General features: G+C 37.8%; 1 protein-coding gene across 1 annotated transcript in view; it reads left to right on the top strand.

Moving 5' to 3' along the window:
- Positions 1-17,959, top strand: part of Chic2 (cysteine rich hydrophobic domain 2) — a 41,461-nt gene extending 23,502 nt beyond the window's left edge. The window contains exons 4-6 of the mRNA XM_051198369.1: positions 10,462-10,518; positions 10,682-10,741; positions 16,595-17,959. Coding sequence (XP_051054326.1) covers positions 10,462-10,518; positions 10,682-10,741; positions 16,595-16,645 — 168 coding nt within the window. The 3' untranslated portion in view covers positions 16,646-17,959. The remainder of the gene's footprint in view (positions 1-10,461; positions 10,519-10,681; positions 10,742-16,594) is intronic.
- The last annotated feature ends 9,033 nt before the right edge of the window (positions 17,960-26,992 follow it).

Consider the following 26,992-nt stretch of genomic DNA (forward strand, 5'->3'; position numbering starts at 1 on the left):
TACACAAGTAGAGTTTTATTGCACCTTGGACGTAAACACTTTCTTTTTTGGACCAGCTGTGTGCTCCCTTTGATTTTGGAGACCCCACCTACAGCCAACCTATAAATGGCTTCATAGGCTTCTAGACAAGAGTATTTGCCCTTACAAATTTCATCAGACTTCTAAGACTCCCAAGATAGATGAAAGGACAGCTTGCCTATTTAAAAATGGTTATTTGTTGGGATGGGAATTTTTCTATTTTTAGGGACGAAGTGCTTGCTTAGTATTTAGACGGACCTAGTGTTGAACTCCAGCACTGAAAAGATGGCAGAGAATATGAAAGTTAATATTTTTAAAAGTTTGTTTGGTGTGTGTGTGTGTGTACCCATGTGAATTTATGTATACCGCATGCAGGCTGGCAGAGGGTGTCAGATCTTATGGGACATAAATACAAACAGGTAGTTGTGAGCCTCATGTGGATACTAGGAATTGAACCCCAGTCCTCTTTATAAGAGTAGCAAGTGCTCTTAACTGCTGAACTGTCTCTCCAACCTTGAATATCTTACTTTCAAAATGTTTTTGTTGTTGTTGAATTTAGACAGGGTCTCATGTAACCCATACTGAGGCTTCCACAGGATTACCTGCCTCAACCTTCTGAGTATTGGAAGTATAAAGCATGCACCACTGTTCCAGGCTTGAGAGTGTTATTTACTGTAACCCTGATGTAAGTACCTTGTTAGGTATATGTTAGTTTTAATATTCTAGAATATAGCCTGTTTCTGTTCTATTAACAGAGTCTTTGGCAGAGCCAAAGTTTTGATTTTGGTAAAGTCTAGTTCATTGGTTAAAAAAAAATGTACTGTTTCACCAGGCACACATATCCTATTCCGTAGGAGGCAGAGGCATGTAGATGTCTGTGAGTTCAAGGACAGCCTGGTCTACATAGTGAGTTCAAAAACAGCCAGGGCTTTGTAGTGAAACTTTGTCTGAAAAAAAAAAAAATATAGTGCCTTTACTGTCATATTTGATATTTTTGCCTAAGGCAAAGTTGTGAAGATTTTGACCTTGCCTGTATTTTGTGTGTAGCTATGACAAGGAGGTCAGTGTTCATGTCTTAGCATATGACTGTCTAGGCTTTATAGCACTTTTGGTTGAAAAGACTATCCTTCTACTATTTAATGGTCAGTCTGTCATATTTGTATGGATCTCTTTTTGGATTTCATTATGTTCAGTTTGTGTTGATCCTGACCTTAATATCACACTGTCTTATTTACTACAGCTTATTTACTTCAGCTTAATGTTTAGGGGGTGAGTCTTGCAAATTTGTCCTCCCCCCGATTTTTTGAGATGGGGGGGTCTCATGTGTCCCAGACTAACCTTGAGCTTGCTGGGTAGTAGATGACCTCAACTCTTTGATCTTGCCTCTACCTCTCAAGAGCAGGGATGCCATACCTGGTTTATCAGGAGCTAGGCAGGCAACTTAGACAGGACTGTATCAGCTGAGCTACATTCCTAGCTGTGGAAGTTTGTTCTTTTTCAAGATTTTTTTTTGTTTTGTTTTGATTATTGGGTTTTTTATGTAAATTTTAAGTCAGTTTGTTAACAGTTACAAAAAGTACTGAATTTTTTGAGATTTATTTTTATTTTATGTGTATGGGTAAAGTTTTGCTTGTGTGTATATCTGTGCATCATATCCTAATAAAAAGAAATGTCCCCTGTAACAATGCTAATACTCTTGATCCTGTGAAGATCTTGAACATTATTAGTACTTTGGCGAATAATCCAGTCTAGAACTGATGTTCCTTCACAGTGTAAAGGCAGAAATCATCTACAAGAGCTGGTTGTGAAAGAGAATAACATAGGACTGTTTTTCACTGAGGAAGAACTCGACTTTCAGGAGCTGGAGAGATGCTCAGGGGTTCCCAGCACCCATATCAGCAGCTCACAACCACTTGTAACTCAAGCTCCAGGACATTTTATGGCCTTTTTCTGGCCTTTACTGGCCCTTGCATTCAGCATGCACACATTGATGTGCCACTCCCTATAAAGAGAAGTTTCTGTCCCGTCCAGTCCTGAAGCCATTTAGTCCCAAATAAACACACGTAGCTTATATTAATTATAAACTGTTTGGTCAATGGCTGAGGTTTTTTATTGGTTAGGTCTCTCTTAATTATTAACTCATTTCTATTAATCTGTGTGTCTCTACATACATGGTTTTGGCTTTCCAGTGATGTTTGGGCCTGCCCTTGTCAGCTACATGTCATCTCCTTTACTCTACTTACTACCTTTCTCTGAACCTGTTTAGATTTCCTCTGTGGCTAAATTCTGCCTGTCCATTGGCTGATACAGCTTTATTCATCAATCAGTATGAGAAACACATATTCACAGTATACAGGACACCCCCATCCACCCCCACATAATTTCATACAATATATTTTGATAAAGTTTTCCTCTCATCATTGCTTCTAGACCCTCCCCCACCTCTTACCAACCCTCTCTCTCCCTCCCCTTCTCTTGCATCTTCTGGTCAGTCTCGAACTCAACACTGCACTTTTTGTGCATGGTCTCCAATGAGAAACTAGTAATCACCAAAGACTTGTATGATTAGCAGTGATGGAGTCCAGAAAGAGTAGGCGTTCTGGGAAAGATCATTTTTAAATAACAGGGAGAAATAAAAACACATTCACACCCACAGACACTGTACTTCTTACCAGTGTGTTGTTAAACACAGAAGGACAAAAGCATGCCCATAGTCCATTTTTCTTTCTACCTCAGTCTCTCAGGCAGAAAGTCTATTCCTGGGTCCTACCTGGAGTGCCATAACCTACCTATAAGTATTTTATTTCCTTTTTGAGATAAAGTTTTGCTAGTATGTTAGTTAAAGTTTTATGTCAACTTGACACAAGATAGAATCATTTGTTCCCAAATGAGAATGTCTCTATAAGGTTTGCTTGTTGGCAAGTCTGTGGGGTCATTTTCTTGATTGGCGATGTGATATGGGAGCATGCAGGTCACTGGGGGGGTGGTGCTATCACTGGGCAGGTGCTCTTGGGGTGGTATAAGAAAACAGGCTGAGCAGGGCATGGAGAGTAAGCCATTAAGTAGGACTTCTCCATGGCTTTTGCTTCATTTCCTGTTTCCAGGTTCCTGACATCCTCAGTGATAGAAAATGACCTGAGAGTTTAGACAACTAAGAACCAGTCATGGCTTTTGCTGCCATGTTTTTTTGTTTTGTTTTGTTTTTTTTTTTGTTGTTGTTGTTTTGTTTTACTATTATTATTATTTCAAGGCTTGAGATGGAATCTAAGGCCTTATACATGCTAAGTAAGCATTCTTCCATTAAGCTACATCTTAGCTCTTGTTTACAACAAATAAATAAATTGAGCCAGCCTTGTGTAGTTCAAATAGTACAAGTTGGGCTTGAACTTCCATTCCAGTCTTCTTGTCTTTGCCTCCTAAGTGCTGGGATTATAGAGGTGTACCACCAAATCTGGCTTTGGTTTTCTTTATAAGACTGGTTTGGGAATTTATTTATTGGGTTCTTCTTAGTCACTGTTCTATTGCCATGAAGAGACACTGTGACCAAGGCAACTCCTGTGAAAGAAAGCATTTTGTTGGGAGTTTCCCTAGAGTTTCAGTCTTGCTTACAGTCTTAGTCCATTATCATCATGGCAGGGAGCATGGTGGCTAGCAGGCATGGTGCTAGAGAAGGAGCTGGGAGCTGTGTTCTGAACTGCAAGCAGAGAAGGGAGGCAGAGAAAGAGAGAGACTGAGACTGAGTGCTTGCTATGTGAATACACATCAGAATCCTTAGAACACGGGTTTTGCCCAGAGCTGATTCTTTGTGTGTGTGTGTGTGTGTGTGTGTGTGTGTGTGTGTGTGTGTGTGTGTACATGTACCGTGTGCATGCATGTGCCTACATATACCTGTGTAGTTCACAGGTTGAAGTTGACGCCTTCTTTAACTGTTCAACATACACACACACAGAGACAAGGTTTCTCTGTAACAGCCCTAGCTGTCCTAGAACTCCCTCTGTACATGAGGCTGGCCTTGAATTCACAGAGATCTGCCTGTCTCTGTCTGAGTGCTGGGATTTAAAGGTTAAAGATATGCACCACCACTCCCCAACTCCAGCTTTTTTTTTTTTTTTTTTAAAGACATGTCTCTCACTGGAACACTGGAATATACTGGTTCGACATAGCTAGCTAGCCAACAAGATCGAAGGGTCCTCTTGTTTCCACATCCCTAGCACTGCTATTGCAGGCACGAGATTCGTCAACCCTATTTTATGTGGGTATTGGGATCTGAACTCAGGTCTTATGCTCACACAGCCATCACTTTACAAATGAGGCATTTTCCCAGCCCTCAGACTCATACACACCAGAAGGTCCCAGTAATACTACTGAATATTTAAGAGTGCAAAACATGATATTGTTGATGTGGTATTTTGTAGAAAGATGGGGTATCTCTCTTGTGCCCATTGGCTGTTAAACAGTAGATTATTACTATCAAATGTTGTATTTTACTATCCTAGGATGTCCTGATGTTTTTTTATAGATTTCTATTCTCTTCTGAAATCCTGTTTTCATTCATTTTCTCCTCTTTTTCTTGAATATATTAATCATACTTTTAGAGTGAGTTGGTTATTTAAGGCAGATAACCTAGTTAGTAGCTTAGGTGACTTGCATGTAATAGTTAATGTTTCTGTTAGGATAGCTTCAGGAGCATTCTTTACATATCCATAACTTTGTCCTGTGAGGGAAACAACAAGAGGTTGATAGATAGCTCTGTAACATAACCTTGGTTTCAGATCTCAGTACCACTGTTCTCTATAGTGGAGCTTTAAGTTTCCTGTCCTAGAAGATTCATTTTTATATGTAAAATGAAAGTAATCCAGGCTGCCTAAGTTTTGCTGGAGGGAAACACCTGGCATGGTCAGACCCTGAGTGACAATGAGTGACAAGCCATACATTCTTGTTACTTCCATTCTTATTTCTCCTGTTGTTTATTGTAATCTGTCAGCAGGTGATTTTTTTTTTTTCAGGTTTTTTTCTCACTGTCAGTTCTAAGTTCTGATTCTTTTTGTAATTACACAATTTTCGTTTTAAAATCTGTAAATAAGACAAAACAAAACCCAGAAATACACTTAAGGAGAATGATCACTCCTTAGTAGCATTTTTTTTCTTAATGAAAGTTATTTCACAAAGTTTTTCAAATTTTCTGCTGTTCGATGAAATTAAATTTTAGTTTTAAAACATCACAGAATTTTCTCAAATATTTTTCTCAAATATACGTTTTCTTGAAAATTTTGTGCAGCATTTCTTGTATGTATTTCGTGCCCTTTTCTGGAAAAAGACCAAAATATTCATCATTCATAAAGTACCAGTGTAACCTTAAAAAGAAAAAAAAAGACTCACTTGCTAATCTGATGAAATGCCATGCAGTTGTGCATTGCTGAGCTCCTTCAAAGTCACCACTGAGCGCAGCAGGAAGAGGGTGTTTTCATTGGGCAAATGTTCCCAGTTGTTGAGGTCTCTCTGCCATCTAATTGCTCTCCTGTAGCTAACACCAACATGTCCTAATGCTGGTCAGAGCTTGCAACATCCACACTTTTAAAGTCAGTGTTGATGTGCAGATTTTAAGAGGTGTTTTGTTTTGTTTTGTTCCAAACAGGAAGGACATTTGATTAAATTTCTTTTTGAGGAATCAGTTCATATTTTTATCTTGGTAAATTGCAGCTTTTGTATTCATAATGATACTGAGATATACTTAATTTTCAGCTCACCATTGGAATGTGAGATTTAACATTAATTCAGAACAAACAGAAGTGATTCACATAATTGTCCCTTAAGTTAAAGTAATTCATTCTAAATTACAGTTTCCTTCTAATCGCCTAAAAACCATTATTGTTTCACTTATTTTTATGATTTCCATTTGTATAAATGCCAAAGGATGGATCCTTATTCGAAAAACACATAAAGGTTAAATGAATGCACTAAAGACATTATCCTAGTTAAATTTTAATTGAGGAATTATAAATTTAGCAGTTTGAATTTCAAAATATTTTAAATAGGAAGTTGAACATTTGAGATTTGCCTTGATATTGTTTAATACAAATCCAGTTTTAAAAAGTTTTAATTGCAGGTGTAAGTTGTTGAACATTTATAAATGGTTGTAAAAATTTGAAAAATCATTTTTTTCAACAACTGATTGTGAATAAATTAATCACTGGTGATGAATATTAAGTAATGATGGTAACAGATTCAAGATATTATAACTCATTGTCTTGTAAGACTTATTTATGTTTAGTGTCTCAAAATGTGAATTTGTGTATGGGATTAATACTTTATTCCTTTGGAAAGTAGAACGTTTAGTGACAATTACACCAAGACCTTAGAGTAAATCAAATTTTAATTTTGAGGAAGTCTAAATTTTATATTTTAGTAGTTAAGATTTTACTGTTTTAAACTTACTTTAAAGTACGTCTCAATTCTTTTTTTAGAAGTTATAACTATGTGGTATATTTACTATTAGTTGTTAATTAATCATCCCATTAACCACTTTATTAATTCTAATGTTTCAATTTTCATATCCTGAGTCTTCCTTGATTCTATCAAAAAATTTGTGCTAAAGACAGTAAAAATAAACCCAAATGCTTAGCTTAAGTCTGTACTGCCTGTTTAGTAATTGAAATGTTTTTGAATTTTATTCACTCTAATATAACCCAAGCAACTATGTTAGAACTAGCTTATGGTAAAAAAAATACAACTTTAAAGATGTTGTAATAAAAAAAGTTAATATTATTATTTTAAAAGTTGTCATTCATAATGAGCTTTGATGAGGAAGGTTGGTGGGGTTTAGATGCTGGGAGCTGCCGTTCTAACCCAGGTTTGCTTAGCAATAGCATCTCACAAAGCCTTGCTTTACTTACATGGTGTAAGTTGGTGGTCTTGGTTCTTCTAATTCAAGACTCCATGTGATAAAAATAGGTTTCTTGTTGACAGCCTAGGCAGAAGGATGGAGGATTCATTGATAAAGAGCCACTAACCTGTCTTTCCATCCCAGCCTGTGAGTACTGAAAGGGATTAAGGCCCACTATAGGGAACTTGTACTGAAGTCTGCACTGTCCTTTCTCCTGTTCTTTCAGCTAAACAGAAGATTTGTTAGTTCCCATGACCATCAATCTAGGGTTTTTCTCAAGCACTAAATTCTTTTAAGGAAGATAATATGACTTATTTTTAGAAAGTGCTCTGGAAGGATAATATTATGTTGCTATTCCATGTTTGATATGTATATATTTTTTCTGGTCCTATTAACTTAAAATATTTTGAATTTGCAAGACAGTATAATCCCTTCAAATTAAGTGACAGGTGTTTATATGATTAGATTTGCTTGTCCGGTTAATAGATACTAGGTTTGGCTGTGTTGAATTTTAATATCTCATTAGAATCTGACAACCCTGTGGACATAAACTCTTAACTTTTATTTCTAGATGATTGTAATTAAAATGTGCTTTCTTCCCACTGAAGTTTAAAAGCTTTGAAATAGCTTTTATAATGCGGAAATGTCATATTTCCCCCACTATCTGCCAAATTGGTATTGTATTTCATCTTGAAAATATATTTTGATTTTGTTAACTAAAAATAATTGCATAGTATTAAACATTCTCTATGGTTAAGCCTTTTTTTTTCTTCCATTTAATTTGATCTTTTGTTGTTACTAACAAATAATTTGTGGCACAGTTTCTTTCTTTACTTTTTTTTTTTTTTTTAAATCATTGCTAGAATCACTTACTTGTCACCTTAGTGTGCTAGAAATGTTCTACTCAAATCAAGGGTTCCTTTCTGGTTTTGTGTGTTCTCACCTGCTCCTCGCTGTAAATCATTGAGATGTCAAGTGCAGTGATTAATTAAGCTGCACGTGCAAGTGCCTATTTTTTTCACCTGTCAAGCAGGATCGAGAAGTCTTAGAGCAAGATTAGATGGCGCTAATTCACAGCTTTACTTCAGACTTCAACAGTGTAAAAATATTGAATATTCAAATGATCATACAGAGTATGGCATAGCAAACTTTGTTTGTTTTAGAATTCTTAATATTACGGAATGCAATTATACCCAACCCTATCATTAAAGTTCTAATTAGAGGCAAAGAATAAATTCGAAGTTCCTGCATAAATATTTTAGAATTTTAGGTTCATACTTTGTAATTATCTTTACACAAATATTGGTATTTGATTGAAGATGAAAATAAATATTTCAAGTTGGTAAATGCCATGTGTATGTGTGCATGTGTATATATGTGTGTATATATGATAATGGGATGCTCTAACTGTATAGCATGGTGGCTTACACATTGTAATAACTTGCTATGGTAAAAAAAAAACTTTTCTTTGAATAATAAATATTTGCAGAATGTAGTGCTAAGTTATTAGGAACTACTTTTATATAGTTTTACTATAAAATAACAGACTTCAAAAGCTTCTTCTCCCTACCCTATTTCTTTAATTTTCCCCATCTTCTTTTAAACCATCAGTTAAAGTAAAACCTCAAATTGTATAGTAATCTTAATCTATTATTAAAAGGTCCTAGAAAGGAAGATTACAAGGTGGATTCAGGTTTTGAAACGGTTTTACCATTGGTTTAGCAGCGGGTGGGCAGGCAGATGCCTGCTCATAGTAGAACCTATTGCCATTTTTCACCATTGATAGAGTAGCCTTTCAGAGTCAATGAGCTCTGTCAATGTGAGCTTGTCAAGGCTACAACTTCATAGACCTGAGAGGCGGTTTGAGAGGTCAGCCCTTTTCAGGTTCGCTGTGATGCAAATGAACTTTAATGCTTAAACAACTATTGGAATTTTTATGTCTGCTCCTTGTTCTTTTTTCTTCACAAAGTCATTGACGAGACATTCAGTGCTTTTTAAATTGGAAGTTGCATTGTGCTAAAGACCTAGTACAGATTTACGGAGGGCTGAAAGCAGTTAGATCATGTTCTTTTCATGGTGCGATTAGAATCAAATCGATTTCCCTACAGCCTTCAGCATTCAGATGGCAATTTTAACAAAGCTTGGGGGCTAGACAAGGGACAAAACGACTGAACTGAATGTTAATTACACTCTGCAGCCTTATTTTCTTTTGATTTGGGGCTGACTGGCAACTAAATTAACAAAAAGTGTGACCATAACTGCTGCCCTATTTTCATTTAAAAGGAGAGCTGCCTCTAAAAGGCTATCTTACAAAGAAACAACTGAGGGCTGCTGATCATTGCTAACAAGGGCACTTTTTCTTTAAAATTCCTGCCAAAGACTGTTCAGAAATTGTAATAAATTAGTCTTTGACATATTATTGCCAGAAAATAGTTGATTTCCTGATTTTTATGTCATAAAATTGGAAAATATAAGCACTCGTGGTAATTCGTTGCTAGCTATGAATTATAATTGGTGCCTATGTGACTTCAGTGTCTTTGTAGCAGTTCAGCGTGCTGAGATGTAATGCTGGAACTGAATTACAGTAGGTACTTCAAATAAATCCTGACGTTTTTATCTAAGGGACTTCAAAACCAGCTTGTGCCTACCAGTTTTTCACATCACTCAATGCTGATTGGTATTCAAGTTTTCATGTGATTATCAGGACTTATTTACAGTTGTGCCACATTTAATATCAGTAGATGCCTTCTTCCTTCTCAGGAAAGCTGCAGCTGCATCAAGTTGCAGTTGACCTCTTAGCAGTACTGTCTCTTCTACACCTGCAGGGTTAGTCTCATTCTGACACCTGGCTCCTTGCATTGGCTTCTTTCTTTACATTTCCATGCTGCTTAGTTTGTGTTGCATCAACTGAGGGAAGTGCTGAAACAGTACCCTTGGATTAAGAATCAAATTTTACTCTTAGATACCACATTTATGTTGCTTTAAATAAAAATTTAGCTGTTTGAAAACTGCAGTAACCAATGAACTGATTTTCTTTTCTTATACAATCCTAAAATTAGTTTGATTTTTTTATAACTCATTTTCTCCCTTTATTAATCTTCAATTAGTAGTTATTTTACGTTTACCCTAAAGGCCGTTTGTATTTTGTTAAATAATATTTAAATTATTATTGTTTTAAAAATCGAGATTAAGGAATGTTCATTACTATTTAAATACTGAAAAATATTTCCTAAAGAAGTGGGGATTTAGGCTTAAATTTAAGTAAATGTAATGGCATTTGCTTTTTAGACTACTAGCTTTAAACTACTAGTTTTAAATGAAAGGCTAGCAAGTTCAAAATACTTTAAAAATATAAGCATATATATTTAAAACAAAATCAATGTTTCTTTACAAACTACTGTCTCTGATGAGGTTGCTTCTTAGTGCTGGACCGTGAGGAGTACAGACCACTCTTGTCTTGTCATCATTTTATACTTCTTCCCTTTTCACACAAAAAGCAGCTGCAAAACAGCTTTTCTAAAACCAGTCAAGAGTAAACTTTCCCCTCATTTGTCTTCCAGACACGAAGATCGATTGAGAAGTTATTAGAATGGGAAAACAATAGGTTATACCACAAGGTGAGTACTGCAGGGAGCAGCTTCGTACTGTTGGGCTCTGAATTGCACAGTATGGAAACAGATGCTTTTGTTGGCTGAAAATATGAAAGGTGGACGAATGGGTGAGCCTTGTGCCCAGGAAAACGGAGCTCATTTCTCTTCTTTTGCTCTCCTTCGTGTCTAGCTGTGCTTGCACTGGAGACTGAGCAAAAGGAAATGTGAAACGAACAACATGATGGAATATGTAAGTTAAAGGGCTGTTTTGTGAGTTTCTCTATTAAATGATCATTTATTTTATTTCTGATCTTATTCTTTCCCTGATTATTAATCAGCAAAAGTGTCAGGAGCTTAATCTCCTGAGTGCAAGGATTTTCTACGGTTCACAGATGCCTGAGTTTCATGTGCAAGACTTGATTTATAAAGTTATGAATGACTTGAAAACAAGGCTTCACTGTGTTCTGAAAAATAATAAATTAATTGCCAAGATAAAATGGCCTGAACGTGTGTTGATGGAGTGTGAAATTTTAGATGCTGTATAAAGAATAACCACAACCTTGGTTACGCAGCACGTCAGATATGGCGTTTTTATATAATGCTAATCAAGTTTCCAAGTATGGAAGAGAACCTTTCAGCCAAGCCGTTGGAGCCTGAGAAGTCTTTATAGCCTCTGGCTGCCTGTGTACCTCATGGCTTTAGAGGGTTTTCCAAAGTGTTACTAGATCATTGCTTTGTACACTTATCTTAAACAGAAACAGATGTTGGCCAACCTGTTTTGTTCTTTAAAATGTGGCTAATTTTGCTTGCACATGTATAAATGTGTACCCACACTGTCATTTCAGAAATTAAGTTTATTGATACCCTGATTTATTTGAATAGTTGTTCTTCTTTTGAAAAGTTCAGAATACTTTAAGAAACTTTGAATATATTAATTCTCCATTGAGCTTGAGTGTTTTACTTTAAAAAATGGAAAGGTTATTAGATTAAGAGAAAAAGATTTAAGAAAGGAAGTAATTGTTGAAACTAAAACCAGCTTATGTGAAGGACCTGGTGTTATATTTCTGAGGAATTTTCACTGTTCTTTGAAACAATATGACCCTCATTTCATATATGTATAAAAGATTAGTTAAAAAGTGTTTAAATAAAGATTGGTTAAATAGTGTTTAAATAGTTGGAAATGATCATAAAACAATTTTCTGATTCTTTCATTATCAGACAGCCAAATTTCCTTTCTCTCCTTGAACCTCGAAGATATTTTACATGTTCTCTTCCCAACCCCATGCCCTCTCTGTTCCCAAACTAAGTAATTCAGGTTTTCCCTTTACAATCACATGTTACATTTCTTTATAACTACAGAAAGGGAATAGCTGAGAGACCCATTTGAGGCTGATCTGAACAGGTACTAGTCATTTCATCATTATAAGAGCTCTGTTGCCTGTTAGGAGGGCAGGATGCTATTGGGACATTTCAAGGGTTTCATGAAATGATGATTTGCTATTAAACATGTATAAATCAGAATAACAAGCTTAAATCTGAAGCTTTAATTACTTTTTGCATGTTTCTAAATTTACTTCGAAAGTAAATTTACTTTCAAAAATGAAAGTTAATAACAAACTGGATAAAGCTCAGTGGTAGAGCATGTGCCTATGGTACAACGGGTTGAATCTCTTGCACTGAGAAAAAAAATGTAAATCATGTGATTTCCAAGTGGAGCTCTATGAAGAACATTCATTATTCATACAGCATATGAACTGGATTTTTTTTCTCTTTAAGAAATTCTTTTCATTACAATTAGTAGCTTTTAAAAACATTCTAAATTGCATACTTCACGAAAATTTTTAATTTACCTTGAATTATTTTTACATAATTAAGCACTTTAAAATGAATTGTATTTCACAAGATCATAGAAAATATGCAAAAAGTACTTTTAAAATTTACCTTTAACCTGATTTATATTCTTTTTCTTTTTAAACTTCTGATTGTTAAAGTGAAGTACTTCCTTTTCATTATATTTTGACTGTTAGAGGTAATCTAGAAAAAAATACCAATGCAAAACTATTTTTTTTTTTTTTTTGTCACTCAGGTTGAAGTATGTGTGGGGTTTGTGAAGGAAAATGTTTGTAGGGCATTGTTCTTTCAAAACTAAGGCAAATTCAGGTAGTCAGAAATAGTCATGTTGGACTAGAGAGTTGGCTCATCAGTTTTGAGCACTTGTTACACTTGCAGAGGAAGCAGGTTAATTCATAGCATCTCCATATCTACTCATTAGTGTCTAGGACTCCTGTCCCGGAGGATCTGACATTCTCCTCTAACCAGGCAAACACATGGTGTGTGTGTGTGTGTGTGTGTGTGTGTGTGTGTATGAATGTATGTATGTATGTGTACACACACACACACATAGTACATGTATATCCATTCAACAAAACACTGTTTTACACTTTGCATATGATACACTGTAAAATGGTGTGCTCCTCCCTGGAGCCTGAAATTTAAAAACACTAGTGGAAGATGTGTTTGAATACCTAAATATTTATTCAATGTGAACTTGTAAGTCATTTAAATATTTAGTCATTAACCTTTAGCGCTACAAAGAACCCTTTTATCTAGGCCAACCACTTATTTATAGGTGGAGAACATGAGAAACAAGGAAATTGAGTAAAAACAAAGAAGCTGGGTGGGAAAAAAAGTACTTTTTGAAAAGATGCCTTTATTTTATGTGTATGAATGTTTTGCCTGCATGTGCGTCTGCGCGCCATATTGTGCCTGATGCCCTCAAAGGCCAGAAGAAGGCATTGGTATTGGAGTTGTGGTGCTGGGGAGTGAACCCAGGTCCTCTGCAAAAGCAGCCAGTGCTGTTAACCACTAAGCTATCTTTCCATCCCCATATATTTTATTTGTACTTGGAAATTTCAAACATGTGTAGAATGTATTTTGTGCCCACACCCCTATTCCTCATCTTTTAACTTCTATTCCTCACTTCCTCTTCTCACCACAACCCCTCCTACACTCTATGTTTAGCTTTCTCTTACTTTTTAAAAATAACCTGCTGAGTTTAATTAGGGTTGCTAGCATTGGTACAGGATTATTTACTGGATCATGGGCAGCTTACCAATGCCTACACCCCAAAGAAAATGATTCTCCCTCTCCCAGCAGCTGGGAATTGCCAATAGCTTCTTAGTTAAGGGGTGAGCTGATTGAGCCCTTCCCCCATCTACCCAAAATCTTGGACAGGTAACCTGAGTTCATGAGTGCAGTGTGCATGCCATGTCCAGAAGGCAGGGTTCGCTGGTGCCCTTTTCCTCAGGTTCTTACATTCTTTCCTTCCCCTTTCCTTACTGTCATCTATCAGAGCCTCGTTGTGTGGGATGAGTAACAGAGATACTTTGACTAGGGCTGAGCACTCAACAAGTACTCATCTTCAGTGAGAACATACCCTACTAGGAAGCTAGTGAGACTGTCTTTGTAAATAACAGGTCAGGAAAGTGTCCTGGGTGACCCCTAAGGCTTCCTGCAGTGTGACCAGGAAGGGACAGGAGTGTTTGTGAACCAAGAATGGAAGAAAGTACTTTATTGAGGCAAATGAAAAAGCCAGTAAAACTTAAGAAAGAAAGTGAAAGTTCCTGGTGTAGATGTTAATCAAACTCAGTGATTAGAGCCTCCAAAACATGTTAACTTTAGAAATTATTCACATCAGATACATTTTTAACAATAAAAATGCTTTACTGTATCTATTTGTTAAACATATTTTTATAACGCTTGCCTTTTTATTCACGTAATGTTTTTTGAAGATTTTTTTTGTTTTAATTTTATGTGCATGAGTTTTTTTGCTTGTGTGTATGTCTCTGCACAAAGTGTCAGCCTCGTGCCCAGAGAATAAAGAACAGGGTGTTAGGAGCCCTGGAACTAGGGAGGGGTGTGAGCTGCTGCAGTTGTGCTGGGAACTGAACACAGATCCCAGCAACGAGTGTCTTTACTGTTGAGCCAGCTCTCTAGCTCCCCCAAATGATGTTTTGACCTGTATCTATTTTATCCAGAATTGGCACATGGGAAAGGTTTAATCCAGCCCAGTATAGTTGAAGTTCAGAATAAAAATTAGCTGTAGTTAGCTTGCCTATTAGTGTTGTTACATTTTCAGTTTCTTTTGGCTTACTATTAAAAGTGCCTTTGGAACAATTTTAACTAGTTTTGCTAATTCAGGAAGAAAGCTTGGGGAAAAGGAATGGCGGGGTTAGAGGTGCACACCTGTATTGTACCTTTCCAGAGGCTAAGGTTTCTAGAGGACCGCTAGTTTCAGAGCAGGCATTCCTAATAAATCAGTACCCAGAACTAAAAAAAAATATTTTGGTGTGTGTGTATGTGTTTGTGTGTATATAGGACATGTGTGAGTGGGTGTCTGACACATGAGTGTGTTGGATCTTCTTGAGCTGGAGTTAAAAGTGATTATGTGCTACCTGATATGGGTGCTGGGATCTGAACTTGGGTCCTCTAGAAAAGTAGCAAGTGCTATCTCTTAAGCCTCCTGAACAGTCTTTCTCTGCCTTTGTAGTTCACAATTTTATAGGTTATGACATCATTCATCTATTTTATTTACATTTACTTACTTTGTATCTGTGTGAGTATATGTTAGGGAGGGGTACAGGGCACATGCTACAGTGCATGTGTGGAGATCAGAGAATACCCCAGAGGAGTTTTCTCCTTTCTCCAAGTGAGTTCCTGGGCTTGAACTCAGGTTGTCAGACTTGGAGGCAAGTGTCTTCCCTATAAAGTCATTGTGCTTGTCTGGTCCAGATCATTTGTTTCCTTGTCTGTCAATGAGGACAGTAATAACTTTGCCTAGGTTGCTTTGCTTAGATAGAACCATACACTGAAACCCCTTGTGTTCAGTTCTTAGCATTTCTCTTTGAGGCATGCACGTATTCACATGATACTCCAGTATATCAAGTGGAACACCTATGCTAACTACCTCTAATTATCTTCTTGGACTTTGGTAGACAGATTTGGGAGGGGAGGGGCTGGTGCCAGCTCACAAAAAAATAACATGGAGACTTTAATTATGAAAGCTCAGTCTTAGGTTAGGTTTGTCCTTAACTAGTTCTTATAACTTAAATTAACCCATATCTTTTAATATATGTTCTTTTACATGGCTCCATTACCTTTACTTTATATTCCCCATCCTGTTTCCTCTCTGTCTGGGAACTCTGCCTTCTTCCTAGTGTTACCCCCCCCCCCCGAAGTCCTGCCTGTCTCTCCTCCCTTGCTATTGGCTGTTCAGCTTTTAATTACACCAATCACAGCAATGCATCTTCACAGTATACAAATGTCCCACAACAGACTTCCATTATTTTACTCATTTTTCCCCCCATAGAACTGAAGGATATTTCATACCTGATAAAAGTCCAGAAATAAAAAGAAAACTCAGTGATGAGGTTCAGGGTTATCAGATAAATGTCTGTTTTAAAAATGATAAAATTAGGGTAGATGTGGTAGCACATGCTTTTAATCCTAGCACTTAGGAAGCACAGACAGAAATTTCTATGATTTAAAGGCCAACTGGTCTACATAGAGGTTTTCAGGCCAACCAGGATCACATGGTAAGACCTGTCCTTAAAAAAGATGTAATAAAGTGTTGAAATGTATGTGGAATTTCAAAATAAAATGTTGTGTTTTGTTAGCATGTACTAGATATACTTTCGAGCTTCATTGTAACATTTTATACATTAGTGTATTTTGTTTGTACTCACTGCTCCATTGCCCTCTCTTGTCCCTGTCCTTCTCCCTCTGAGCCCCTTCCTGCTTGCTCTTCCCAGTGAGGGAGCTCCCTTCTACTCTTACATCTTTTGGTTTTTTTGTTTTTTTTTTTTTTTTTTGGTTTGGGGACAGGATTTCTCTGTATAGTTTTGACTGTCCTGGAACTAACTTTGTAGACCAGGCTGGCCTCAAACTCACAGAGATCCACATGCCTCTGCCTTACAAGTGCAACCACCATTGCCCTGAAAATTAAAAAAAAAGAAAAAAAATTGAGCAACAGAATATGACTAAGGTTTTAAGGTTAAGAAAACTATGTGCTTTTGTTTAATACCCTTTTCTTCTCATTTTACAGGTCATCCTCATAGAATTTTTACCAAAGACACCGATTTTTCGACCAGATTAGCATTTGCTTTATTTATAGAGACTTTCCAAGTGTGTTGTCTTTCCAATGGTGCCTTGCTTGGTGCTCTCCTGCTGGTGACATGATGCTGGTTCTACAGAATCGGGTGGTGTTTTTGTTTGTTTTGTTTTTTAAATAACCGCATGTTCTATGTGTGCATATTTGTCAAACTTTGCAAGTTATTTCATACAGATGTTTAATACTTAAGTTATTGTGCTCTTTTCTGTTATGTATTCTGATTTTCAAGGATTACTTTTTGTATTCTGAAAAAAAAATACATTTGAACTTAGCATAAAAATGGCCAGCCTTTGTTATTTTGTCAACAATGGTCACACAGTCCTTCATTTATCAGTTCCTTAACATGGAAAAACATACCTGGTGTCTGTTCTGACATGCTCTTGTACTGATTTGGTTTTTTTTCTTCCCTTTAGAATTTACCACAGTAGTTATTTGAAAACATACGTTTTCTCACAAAGCCTTTTGGGCCTGAGCTGACCTTTCTCACACAGTTCCCGATGCTGTCTCAACAGATACACTTTAGCTTTATGAAGAACTAGCAATGGTTTTGAAAATATCTGTCTTCAAAAGTGGTAGTTTTCCTAGACCAAACAAAACACATCATGGATGGTGTCCATGCGGCAGTGGTTGCTAGGGCTCAGTGAGCTCACTGTAGAGTAACATCTGTCTTCGGGGTTCCAGTCAACAGGCAGTAAGGCACCAGTACTCGATTATGTTTATTGCTCAGCATACAGAAGTAGCAAATTACCCCTTTTAAAATTGAAAGTAAAATATGTTTCCCAGTCTGACATAATTGTGGAATTGATGTGTTTTGAATAGTTTGGAAAGAAAACAAAGTTCTAGAATTAAAAATCATCTGATGTAACACTGGTATATTGTTATATAGAGTAGGTAGTTGCTAAGAAATGGAGGCTATGTTTAATACCACTTTCAATCTACCCATTCACTTTCAATCTAGTTATGTACTTTTTTGATTGAAAATTGGATATTTACATTCAGATCAGATAAGCTTATTACTTTTAAATATACATACACATTTTTTGTTTTTTGTTGGTTTTTGGTTTGGTTGTACATATCTCCACACTATAGATTTCTGAATGGCCTTCGTATAGACTTTGTTTTTTATAAGTCTAAAATTATACACGTTTTAATGTGTGTCAAGAACTTGTTCCATACAGTTGTGGTATCGAGCAATAATGTGAATAACATTTGAAATTATATAAACTATGTTTAATAATTTGTATTAAGGATTGGTACCACTACCTTCCCCCTCCCTGTATTAAAACTTTTAAATACCAATTTTGTTAATTTATATACCTGTATTTTTAAAAAGTGTTTCTTTGTACTTCTCTAAAGTACTGTGCTTCTGTATAAATTTGAATAGCTAAATGCTGGTATCTCGTATTCTATATGGGAATTTAGGAATTATCTTTAAAACTCTGATTTAAGACCGTCTTTCTGTTTCTTCTCTCCCTCTCTCTCTCTCCCTCTCCCTCCCTCTCCCTCTCCCTCTCCCTCTCCCTCTCCCTCTCTCTCTCTCTCTCTCTCTCTCTCTCTCTCTCTCTCTCTCTCTCTCTCACACACACACACACACACACACCATACCCAGGAACATAACTTGAATCCATAGAAAACCTTTCTGTGAAACACTCAGAATACAAAGTATTTAAATGGTTCACACTTTTGTTTAGCCTTTGTCTAGCCAGGGTAAATATGTCCTGCCACCGTAATTACAGCAGTTCAGAGTAATGCTATTCCAAACTCCAGGTTCCCTCTGTGTTTCAATGTGAAATGGTTGTATATTCATTCACACGGTGCTGAATTAGCCTTAGGCTTCAGGAAGAGCAGCAAGCCATGGTGACCGTGCAGACTATGCAACAGTGTTCCCTATACACAGCTGTCAATCTCCAGAATACCAAGCTATGAGGAAACCGTGGTATAGTTAAGAGGCCATTTGTCTTCCATTATTGGTTAATTGCAGTTTCAGAATTAGAGTGTTGTAAGAATATTTTCACAATTATTATTAAGTACAGGATTTTAAAGGCTCTTATAACTGTAATTAGAAATGTGTTCCTTGCTGGAAAAGTTCCTAGAAATATGCACTTCCATACTTCAAATGTACACAGATAAGAACCATGAAGCATTGTATGTGCATTACTGTAAGCCAATCAAACGTCAAGCATTTAGAGTTTGCATTAATGGCTTACAGTATTATTTATTATTCCTTAAATCATAAATTTAAATGCCCTTATACTGGGCATTATATGTCAGAGGCACCCTTGGTCCAAGGAAATATTTAAAATGAAGGTTGTTGTTCCTTAGCTCATGCCTTGCGTTCTTAAGCTTGTAAGTCATGAACCATTGGTGCTTTTTAGACTGGCCAAGAAAATAGATTATTAGAAAATCCAATGTATAGGTTTGTATATAAGCTAATAAATTACCTGTGGTCTTTTTTTGTACATCACTGTTTTTTTTTATAGGTAGTCAGTATTGCTATATAGAAACTCATTTGCCGGACAATATGTTTTACAAACTATATTATATTTTACACACAACTATGGGTACTTGGATTAAAATCGCTATTTCAGGTCCAGTAGAATGGTAAAACTGATGTAACATTTTTAGCTTTGAGGTGAATGTTGCCCTTTCCTCATGAAGGGTTCACTGTGTCTAAATTACCAGTTGATGATATATCAAGAGTCTTGAGTGACTAGATTCCAGTCAGTTACAATATATACCATGTAATTTTTTTTTCCTAAAAATCCACAAGATAAATTTAACAAAACCTTGAGTAATAGTAAAAATATGGTTTCCATTAATTATCAGAATGGTTTTGTAAGTGAACAATTTCCTGTCAGGAAGAACCGTGACTTTTCCCCGTAGTTGTTTTCCTGGTGTTTATAGAGTGCTTCTGATTGCTTCCTTGTGGACACATGCTAGCTCTACCAGCTTTGGACAGTCTCCACTGCAGTCAAGTGCAAGATGATCAGTGGTGATAGGTGCAGTTGGGACCTCTGTTTGCAGGAGTTCAGATGCACTAGTTTTCTATGTCATTCTGTACACAATCAGACTGTTTGACTTTCCATGATGTTTGGCTTTGCACTTTACCATGTGAAGGTTAGTTACATGCTTGATGCTACATTGTACAGGTTTGGTGTGGCTTGCTGTTGACCACTAGGACTGAATCAAAAGTAAAATGTTTAAAATGAACTCTGGCACTACACCAGCATTGAACTGTAGGCTTCTCTATCCTGATAAACCATGTTCTGGTATTGTCACCTAAGGCTTGGTTGACGATAGCATTCTGCCGCTAAAGTCCATTTCAAACACTGCTACTCTCTTGGTAGTCCAGTATTTTTACCTAGACCTGAGAATAGTTCTGAATTGCCTTTTATCTTCATTCCCCAAGGAAACCATTGAAAATGTTAATTCTTTTCTCATTCTTGTTGTTCTTTTTGTATTCCAGTAGAGTCTTATGTAACCCAGCATGGCCTTCAACTCTCAGTCCCTTCCCTAGCCTACAGATACCATGATTACAGGCTTGTACCAGGCTAAAATTTTCATTATTCTAAGAGTACTGAAAACAGATGCTGGTTCTGTTCATTTGATTGTTTGTTTGTTTTGAGATGGGTTCTCATGTAGTCCAGGCTGACCTCAACCCTTTCATGCTACTGAGGATTGCAGGCATTAGCTATTAGCTATGTTGCCAGCAAGATACTCTGCTTGATTTCAGGACTTTACTTTTCTTTGTTTATTTGTTTGTTTGTTTGTTTTTTCAGACAGGAATTGCTTTGGAGCCTGTCCTGGAACTAGCCGGTGGGCCGGGGGGGGGCGCCGCGCCCCCGGGGCCCCCCCCCCCCTGCCTTCCAAGTGCTGGGATTAAAGGCATGTGCCACCACCACCTGGCTTCGATTTCAGGACATCTCTGATGTTCTACAAGGTTATCGAATTATTTGGCCTCTTTAGTTTTACTTTCATTGTCAAAAGAGGAAGACACCATGACTATCTCACAATGTTACCTTTGTTCAGCTGTTTTTGATTTTTTTTCTTATTATGTTTTATCTGAGAACATGTACCTAAATGTTCAATCCTAATTATTTGGACAGACTGTAAGCGTAAAAGGGCTATTGTCCTTTTTTTTTGTGTTTAAAATTAGATATGGGGGTCAGCCAAACATTAGGCAGAGAGAGAGAGCGAGCCCAGGTTATTAGTCTCCACCAAGTCCCTCCCCTTAGAGCTCGGGGAAGAGGTAGGGAAGGAGGAATTGTGAGAGCCAAGAGGTACTAAAGACATCTTGAGAGCATTGCCCACCGAATTGAACAAACGGCTCATGGCAGTCATAGAGTTGAGTCATAGAGACTCAAGTGGCATTTGAGGATCCTGCATGGGTCTGTGCTATGTTCTTTACATGTATGTTAGGATTATTGGCTTGAAGTTTTGGAGATCTCTTGACAGTGGGACTGGGGGTGTTCCTGACTCTATTGCCTGCTGTTGGGGCCCTTTTCTTCCTGCTGGATTACCTTACCCAGCCTTGATGTGAAGGCTATGCCTGGTCTTACTGTGCCTTGTGCAGTGATCTGTTACTACCCCTCTTTTCTGAGGGAGATGGGGGGTGGACCTGACTTGGGGGAAGGGGCTGCGGGGAGGTCTGAAAGTAGTGGAAGGAGGGGAAGCTGCAGTCAGTATTATATGACAGAACAAATAAAAAAAATGAAAAATTAGAGGTAGGGTGTTTAAAGATTAGGGAAATGCTGACTATAATATTGAAAAAAATGTTTGTGATCTTTTAAAACGTAGTTACATCTGAGATCATAGACCCATGTTCTTTATTGCATCCCTAAGCACATGATTTTAAATTGAGAGTTGACTGTTTTTCTGTTTTTGAAAAACTAATATATTGTCTTCTTAGCTTTATATGTCAGAAATATTTTAGTGAATTGAACACCAAGCATTTTGGTTTTGGTGAATTAGCTTTCCTGTTGCTCTGTTACTTTTGTTTAAAGAAACAGCATCAACCAACCTTCAACAGAAGGTGCCTTCCCCCAGGGCTGGGTACCAGTACTCTGGAGGCTGTGCCTAGATTGTAGATGCTAGACAGTCTCAAAGAGCAACAAGAGAGAAGGGTGTGCTAGTGATGCCGTGAGTAGCTTTCTCTTAAGTCCTACTTTAGTTAGTTGTGGCCAGTTCTTTCTCTTAACATAAACACCATTAAACTTAAAGTCTAGAAGGAAAGCTGGGTATGTTGGCCTATGCCTTTTAAGTCTATAGCTCAGCAGGCAGAAGCAAGTTCTCTGATTTGGAGGCCAGCCTGGTCTACAGAATGAGTTCTAGCCAGTCTAAGTGCCATAGTGAGACCCTGCCTTAAGTTCCCACAACCCCCCCCAAATAAATTAGAAGGAACTAAATTAATAAGATCATTCCCTCTGCTTGAGAGTTAATTTTTTTTTCTTCTGTTTTTAACAGAATTTATCGAAGCATGTGTTTTCAACAGATAAGGCTATGGCCAAAGTTAAACCAAAGTGTAGCATTTTGTTTTTGCAGAATGTAATGAGTGAAGTAAAACAGTTCTTCCAAATCCCTTCACAGGAAACTTGTAGACTGAGAAGGGTCTGTGGTCATGACCGAGTGAAATCCGCATCATGCACACACCTATAGTGGACAGCACGCTCACAGATGTCTGGGAATAAAATAACTAAATCAACAGCATTCTTATGAATTTGAGTTTAGGACTTGCATGGTGAATTTGAAAATTTTGCAGTAGACATATGTGAACTTTCCACTTCATGGTAGAATACTTGCTTAGCATGCTTGAGGCCCTGGCTTATTCTGTAAAGGAAAAAAAAAAAAAAAATGGAAAAGTACAACTTCTATCTTATGTTCTTGTTCCAAAGGTTGTTCTTAAATTCTGAAATGAATACAGAGTTAATGAAGATTGTCAATTATCCTGTTTAGACTCTGAAATTTTCAGGTGAGGCAGAAATAAATCTGGCCACTACCCCTGTATGTTTAGTAGTGATGCATTGTGTCAGGTAACTTAACCATATGGGGTTTGTCCCATTTTATTTGACCCAGATTCCAATTGTTACTGTGAAAGTGTGTGTGTGTAGCACACACGTCAATGCAAAAACAGCTTCCACCTCAAAGGTTCAAAGGGAATAAGAGTTTATTCTGGAACCAAATATAAGCAACCATGGCCTGGAACAGATTCAAATTATCCCAAATTCCATGTTTCAATGTGGGAGATGTTTTTTATCATATTTAAAAGTCATCAATCAAGGCACTTTTCAAACACATTGGTTGGGAATACCAGGTAGGAGGGTTATAGCAGTCAGTTATGTGTTTAAGATGCTGTCCGATGACATTCTTAGCCTTTTAGTTGGTGGAACTCAGTCATCTGCTAATACATTTGAAAGGCGTGACCTGTTACAAGGGTATTAGACATGACTACTAAGCAGCTAATGATATAGGTAGCTCAAGATAAATTGTAATTAAGTTGTCAGACAGCACCCCCACACATACACACTCCATAGTCTAGTCAGTTAACAGCCTTACAGAAAGTTGGTCTTTTGTTCTCAGGTGTGCATTTTTTGTGTTCGACATAGGGAGAGCCACAGAGAGGTATAATTCTGACAAAAATACCTGATTCAATTCACTTTTAGGACTTCTTCTGGCCAGGTGTGGTGTGGTAATGCATGACTTTAGTTCCAATACTCAGAAGAAGGCAGAGGCAGGCGGATCTCTGAGTTTGAGACCAGCCTGGTCTACAGAGTAAGTTCTAGTACAAAGTTACACATTTAAAATTAAAAATAAAAGGATTTTTTTCTGTGGTATGCAAAAGAAGATATTTTTACCTCCATCACCTGAATTGTTTCACTCAAAATACAAAATGGCAATGCCACATGAAACATTTGTATTTTTGTGTTTCCTTGAATCATTTCTGTATTAGTTTTTGTTTTTTGATGAATTGGTACCTTACTTTCTGAATTTCCATTCTTTTCGCAGTTTTCATTCTAACAAAAATGAGAGCATTCTCAGAATTGTATTCCATTTCAGAAACGGAAACTGCAGCAAAATGCCATTGCTGCCTGCCATAGTATCTTAGACTCCATTGCAGAAAACTTAAAAGATAGCACAACCTTTTGTACCTACAGTCTTAGATATTGTTAAATAGCCATTCAGTTTTCTTCACATTGTGTGTGAGATGAATATTTCTTAAGACTTTTTGTTTGCTTTACCAAAGAAATCAGTGGAGGAAAAAAAACTCAAAAAACAAAACAAACAAAAAACACCCTGTAACTCATGTGAAGCATGCAGGGTGTTGTAATTTCAGTTTGCAAAGCTCTGAGATACAATGTTGCAGAGCCAAAAGCACACGATAGATTTAATGTAGCCAATTGTGGACTTTTGAAAAAAAGAGTAACTGTTCCCTGTGAGTTAATTTTGGATTTTTTCAAAATCTCTCTTTTAGGCTTTGTGCAGGATTCTTCCAGACAAATGCGTCTTCCATGTGGGCCAGTGTTCTGCTAAATGCTCTCCGTTCTCCCTTTGCAATCAAGACTATGTTGCTAAGGAGATTTCGCTTTTATTGGTGCCATTGATTTGTGTTAATACGTTTTGAATACCTCTTGGTATTCTTCCGTAGACAAGGCCAAAAGAAAAACTTCCCCGAGTCCCCCGATTTACATGACAAATGGAGCGGTGGTGTAATGAAGCCGATCTAAAGTGGGCAGTTGAAAGGGACCCAAAGAAGGGCACTCAAGTGAGAAATGAAGAAATGTGCAAGTGTAGTCTGTGGGCTGCCTTCGCGCCAGCTGCAGGAACTGGCTCCAGCCAGAGGTAGAGTGAGCAAGCACCTCCCTCTGCAAAGACCACCCACTTCTGGAGCTGGGACTGACACACCATAGATTACCTTACCTATACAGGACCACTTAAAAGTGAGCCAGGCTTCCAAGAAGGCAAGAGATGGTCCTCAGCCCTTTGAATCCTGAGCTTGGCATAGGCCAGGCCTGTGTCATGCACCTTTTGACCCTAAGTTGCTAATGAAGTCCTCTGGGCATCCATTCTGGTTCTCAGGACTGACCTAATCAAACCTCCTTGGAGAAAGATTTTAACTGGTCACTTTTGTTTTAGTCTTAGGTTCCTTTGCATCTCATTTCAGATGCTAAAACTCTTTCTTTACTACAGCATCCAGGAGGAGCTCTGGGCAAGTGACACCAGCCTGAACTGCCATAAGCAGTGCGGTATGTGAAAGCCCAAAGGACCTGCCTTGGGGTACATGTTTACACTTAACATGTTCAAACCCTGTTCACAAGTCATATGTTAACTGTGCCTGTGTAACTTGAAGACTTGTATGTCGTTTAGTTGATAGTGATCATGATAGATGCATGAGGACCTGAGTTCAATCACCAGCACCATATAATTGGTGTTTATAATCCCAGCCCTGGGGAGGTGGAGACAGGAGGATCAGAAGTTCGAGGAAATCCACAGTATAGTGAGTTCAAAGCCAGGCTGAGATATGCAAGATGTAAGTCAAGAACAAGGGAAACATGAAAAAAATGCTGTAGCAGTCAGAGGAGATTAAAGCTTGATCACAGGAAGCACTTTGAGTATCTACTGAGTTATTTAGAAGAGATGAAAGTTCTAATAGTTTGTTAATTTAGCAAAAGAAAAGCATAAACTAATGGATCTTTAATAGCAAGTGATCCGGCAAGATAGTAGAGGCACTCTTGCTGTCACTGGGAAATAGAAATTTAATTCCTGTATCATATTTTTTCAGTACAAAGCCCTCCGTCAAAGATACTGTTGACCACTGTGCTTAATCCAGATTTTTCTGACCAAATGTGACAATTTTTGTCAGTTGTCAAAAAATACTACAGTTTGGGTTCTCTTCCCTTACAATATTTTTATGTCTAGTTTGTCTTGCAATGCAGTAGTCCTGGCAGGATCTGTCAGTGGTTTGTATGTTCATGGAACCATTCTATTGAATGAAACTGAAGTTAAGGTGGGGGAATGTAGCTCAGCATGTTTGCTTAGCATGTACAAGACCCTGTTTTCAGTCCTCAGCCTCCAGAAAACAGGCTGACCCACCTGTAATCCTAACACTTGGGAAGTAAGGACAGGAAGATCAGAAGTTCAGGGTCATCCTTGGCTAGAGACCCTATCAGAGTAAATCTAGAGTTAAGAAACACAGCTAAGTATTATAGGTAAAACAATAAGACATTTTATGTGTGTTAAGAACTGAATTTTTACACTGAGGGACTCTGGAAGCATAGGGAGACATAACTCTCCAGGACCATAAAATATGCATGGCATAGTTTATTCTGCACACGAAATGAAAGAAAAATCTGACGTGGAATTTGACAGACATTATTCCAAGGTTAAGCACACAAAACCAGCTTTAATCTTACTGTTTGCAGCATACTCCAGATCCTTGGTCCTAATGCATGCTAACTAGCCAAGTACTCTACCACTGAGCTATAGACACCCCCACCCCCAATCCTGTTGGGTGAAAATTTTTCTGAAAAGGATGTAAAAATAAATCAACCACTCTGCCTTGATTATCTTGCCAGTGTTTGTGTCTATAGCAGATATATATTGGGGGGGGGTATTGAGACAGGGTTTCTCTGTATTGCTTTGGAGTCTGTCCCAGAACTAGCTCTGTAGACCAGACTGGCCTCAAACTCACAGAGATCCACCTGCCTCCCCAGTGCTGAGATTAAAGGCATGAGCCACCAATGCCCGGCTATAGCAGATACTCTCTTAGAGAAAAGAATTACTTAGGCTCAGAGTTGGGAAGTTCCAGTCCACAGTAGGCTGGCTCCATTGCTTTGTGTCTGTGGTGAGAAAACACATCCTGGCAGAGTGGACATGGAGGAGCAGAGCTGCTTGCTTATGGCTGGAAAATAAGAGGAGAAAAGGGAGGAAGAGACCAGAGTCCCATGGTTCTCTTTAAGGGCTTACAGTCCCTCTCTCTGCCTCAGGCTCCGCTGCCCTCCCAATAGCACTGCTCCAGGAGCACATCTAATGTGCACCTTTTCAGGATGCTCAGTGTAGCACAAATTCTCTTTGGTCAAGAACTCGGTCAGCTATCTGGGTGAAAACTGAAGGATCAGAGAAGCAGACCTTCCAGCCATTAGAGTTCTTTCTTATACCAATGTTCTGACCAAATGGACTGCATCCTTAGACTGCATCCTCAGACTGACTGCCCTGCCTTAGATTCCTCTCTGCACCAGCCATATCCCTTCCAGTCTCCACCTCTTGTGCTGGAATTAAAGGCGTGTGATTGACAAATACTGAGATTGAAGGTGTGAGCCACCACTGCCTGGCTCTGTT

Source organism: Phodopus roborovskii, unplaced genomic scaffold, assembly GCF_943737965.1.
Source record: "Phodopus roborovskii unplaced genomic scaffold, PHOROB, whole genome shotgun sequence".
Taxonomy (NCBI): Eukaryota; Metazoa; Chordata; class Mammalia; order Rodentia; family Cricetidae; genus Phodopus; species Phodopus roborovskii.